General features: G+C 48.1%; 1 protein-coding gene across 1 annotated transcript in view; it reads right to left on the reverse strand.

Annotated features, from left to right (window-relative positions):
* Positions 1 to 3081, reverse strand: part of VHL (von Hippel-Lindau tumor suppressor, E3 ubiquitin protein ligase) — a 10855-nt gene extending 7774 nt beyond the window's left edge. Inside the window, exons 1-2 of the mRNA XM_014542692.1 lie at positions 2995 to 3081; positions 7 to 222 (exon numbers count right to left, since the gene is read on the reverse strand). Of these exons, the coding sequence (XP_014398178.1) occupies positions 7 to 222; positions 2995 to 3081 (303 nt within the window). The remainder of the gene's footprint in view (positions 1 to 6; positions 223 to 2994) is intronic.
* Positions 3082 to 3766: the final 685 nt, after the last annotated feature.

Raw genomic sequence — 3766 nt, forward strand, 5'->3', positions numbered from 1 at the left:
AAGCACGACGCGCGGGCTGCGGTTGCAGAAGATGACCTGGGACGGCTCGCGCGAGTTCACCGAGCGCAGCACCGGCCGCGGCCTCCCAGCCTCCATCTCCTCCGCGGAGCCTGCCGCCTCCGGATCCGACTCTCCCGAGCGGTACTCTGAGGGAGCGTCCTCCTCAGCGCCCACCCCGGCCTCCCGCAGGTTCCCCGCCTTCCAGGTCACTACCTCGGGCGCCTAGACTACCCTGGCCTCCGAGCCTCGGGATTCGCGGACCACAAGGGGCGGGGCCTCCGCACGTACGTGCAGTTTTCCCAGCTCTCGGTGGAGGGCGGAGCGTACCTTCGCAGAAATGGCTGGTTGGCGGCTGTGCGCATGCGCAGATGGATCTCCCTAGCCACAGGGGCCAATGCGCACTAAAGGCTATGCGCATGCGCAGATGGATTCCCCCCCCCCCCCCCCCCCCCCCCCGTCACGGAGGCGGTGGGTGGCGCTCGGTCACCCCATTCCCGGGTTTCCCTTAGAAATTTGTTTTTCTTTCCTCCTGTTAGTTTCCGTAGTTTTATTCATCCTCTTAAGGCCATTATGCTTTTTGCCATATTCTCCCTACCATCTGCGCTATTGTTTATTTATTTTCTCATTAATCGTTTTCTCTCCATTTGGGGTCACAAAATTAAAATTTTATGCAAAAGAGTATAAAAATCTTCCCTCTCTTCCCCTAGCCACCCAGAAAGAGTCCCTGGAGGCAGCAAGTATCAGTTTTTTGTACTTCCTGTTAGGTCGAAAGGGGATCCAGGAGCTGATGCATGCCTCAGCCAGGCAGATGGTGATGTAGATACTGTGCCCTTCCTAGAATCCGTAACTGGCCAGTGCACCAGGTAGATGGTGACGCAGATACCGGTCCCGCTCTGGAATTCCTAACAGGTCAGCTACCAGGCAGATGACGACACCTGGAAACCGTGAGGACCCCGGCAGCGGGAACTCCCACAGCTCATGTTCCCCCGCCCTTACTGAACAGCTGTATAAAAAAAGCGCCCCCCTCCCTGTTGGTGCGGATCCACGTGCCCTGTCTTTGGGGTCCGTGGGCCGCCCGGGGACGCAGAATAAAGCCTTTCCTTTCTTTCTTTTCTGATTAACTGCACTCTCTTTATTTCCTACGCCGCCTCCTGAGCCACCTAACCTAACACTTCCTTTCAAAGATATTCTATGCATATGCAAGCAATTAAACCAAGTTTGAGAAGAATTTTTATATTAGTACTATCAATAGAAATTTATTATCCCTTGCCGTAAAAGAGTACAGTGGAACTAAGTTCAAAGAAAACAAAACAAGTTATTAATTTGTATCTATTGTTTGTTTTTTAAATAAATTTTTATTGATTTTAGCAAGGAAGGGAGAGGGAGAGAGATATAGAAACATCAATGAGGGAGAATCATTGACCAGCTGCCTCCAGCATATGCCCTGACTGGGGATCAAACCTCGACCTCCTGATTCGTAGGTCAACACTCAACACTGAGCCACGCCTGGCCAAGCTATCTATTGTTTGTTTAAAGCACTTGACCCTGCTTTTGCTTTAAAGGGATTAGCCAAGTGTTAGATGCCAAGTGTTAGTTGTCAAACCAACACTCCCCTGAACATAATCAGAAAGTTGTTGGTTTTTTTAGAAAGATTTTTTTTTTAAAGAAAAATTAAAGGAAACTGAAAAGGGAATCACTTTTCACACTGCAGTGTGTGCCCTCTGAAATTCACACTTGGCGGTAGCGAAACAGCACCAGGTGTTAGACCAGTGGGTTTAGACCAGACCTGAGTTCAGCAACCTCACTACTTGAATTCTGGCTAGGAAACAATTCAAAACCAAGACTCAAACTACTGTATACAGAAGTAGAACTAATTTGTAGAAGAAAATGGGCTTAGGAAACAAGTTATAGAGGCAAAGGAAGGGCTCTTGGAGCTTAGAAGTAAGAAAGGTAAAGGTGAACCACCTGTCAGGGTGACATACAATGCATTTAATGCTAACTAACAGGCCCTGACCAGATAGCTCAGTTGGTTAGAGCATTGTCCCCAGACACCATTTTTGTAGGTTTGATCAATGGTCAGAGCACATACAAGAAGCCAAATCAATGTCTCTCTCCTTTCCTCTCTCTCTAAAGTCAATCAATAAAAAAAAAATTTAAATGCTAATAATGAACAACTTCTTAGACAAATGGTTTATCAATGCCAAACTGAGTTACTTTATCATTTATTAAACTGGGACATCTTAAAAATTATGTCAACAAAATGGATTTCACCTTATAATGCACTTATTTTCCATTTTACTCTTAAGGTCACACTGGAATTGTCACATTGAATGAGTTCAAATTTAAGGATAAAAGTAAATCTCAATTCAAAATGTTTTATGATGTATAGAAATTCTTTGTACTATTGTTGAAACTTTTCTACAAGTCCAAAATTTATTTTACAAAAAATATTAATATTATTCTTTAAAGAATACCTTGATTTTTAGAGAGAGAAAGGAAGAGAGAGAAACATGGATGTGAGAGTACAACATTGATCTGCGGCACACCCCCTACTGGGACCAAGCCAGAAACCCAGACATGTGCCCTTGACTGGGAATCGAACCAGCAACCTCCTGGTGCACAGGACCATACTTAACCAAGCCACAAAAAAAATTTTTGGCCAGGGCACAAAAAATTATTTAAAAACAAAAACGTTATGAGGGGACGGGGCTGAGTTCCCCGAGGTGACTGCGCAGGCGCAGGGAGGGGGGGCCCTCGGATGGAGGCGATGTTTGCGCTGGAGTCAGGGTGGGCGCCGCTGGGAAGCGACCCGAGAGGACCGAGCCCTGCTGAGGTCCTCGGAGAACATCTTGTGGACAAGAACGTGCTTCTCTGGCTCAGGGTGCGCTTTGCGTGGCCATGAGAAACCACAGGACGGCGCTGCCCTGAGCAGCGCAGGGGGAGCAGGCCATGTACTTATCCACCCCACCTGCCCTGCGCGCTGCCCCTCCCCACACGAGGACTATGGGGAGGAGGAAAGGATGCCACCACACGGGTGAAGCCCAAGTCCGGGGCGGCAGTGACGTTCGGGGACCTGGCCATCTACTTCTCCCAGGAGGAGTGGGAGTGGCTGAGCCCCGCGCAGAGAGGTCTGTACAAGGACGTCATGTTGGAGAACTACCAGACCCTGGTCTCTCTCGGACTGTCCCGTCAGAAGCCAAATATGATCGCCTTGTTGGAGAAAGGGAAAGCACCCTGGATGGAGGTATTCGTGAGAAGACACCGTGGCCTGGGATGCTGCAAGGACGCCAGACGCGTTCAGGTGGGCGGGGCTGTGTGCCGGGCTTGGAGGCAGGTCCCGCAGCAGAAAATGCCTAAAGAGCAATGTACCTCTGAAGCTGAAAGAAGGCGTTATTATCAACAGAAAATGTCTGCAGAGCAACGTACCTCTGACACTGAAAGAAGGCGGCCTTGGCGACAGAATTTATCTGAAGAGCAACTATTGGCACAACGTAGAACTGAAGCCGAAAGAAGCCCGCGTTATCGACAGAAAATGTCTGAAGAGCAACGTGCCTCTGAAGTTGAAAAAAGGCGGCGTCGGTGACAGAATGTATCTAAAGGGGAACTATTGGCACAATGTACCTCATTAAAAATGAGGCTACACATCCGATCATTTCTCCAAAAAATGAGCAGGTTCAAAAATTAAATGAAATTTTGGATATACTCGATGGAAATTTTCACACATATTTGAATGATGATTCCATTGATTCAACAGATGATGCTGAAA

The sequence above is a fragment of the Myotis brandtii genome, unplaced genomic scaffold (genome assembly GCF_000412655.1).
Source record: "Myotis brandtii unplaced genomic scaffold, ASM41265v1 scaffold312, whole genome shotgun sequence".
Taxonomy (NCBI): domain Eukaryota; kingdom Metazoa; phylum Chordata; class Mammalia; order Chiroptera; family Vespertilionidae; genus Myotis; species Myotis brandtii.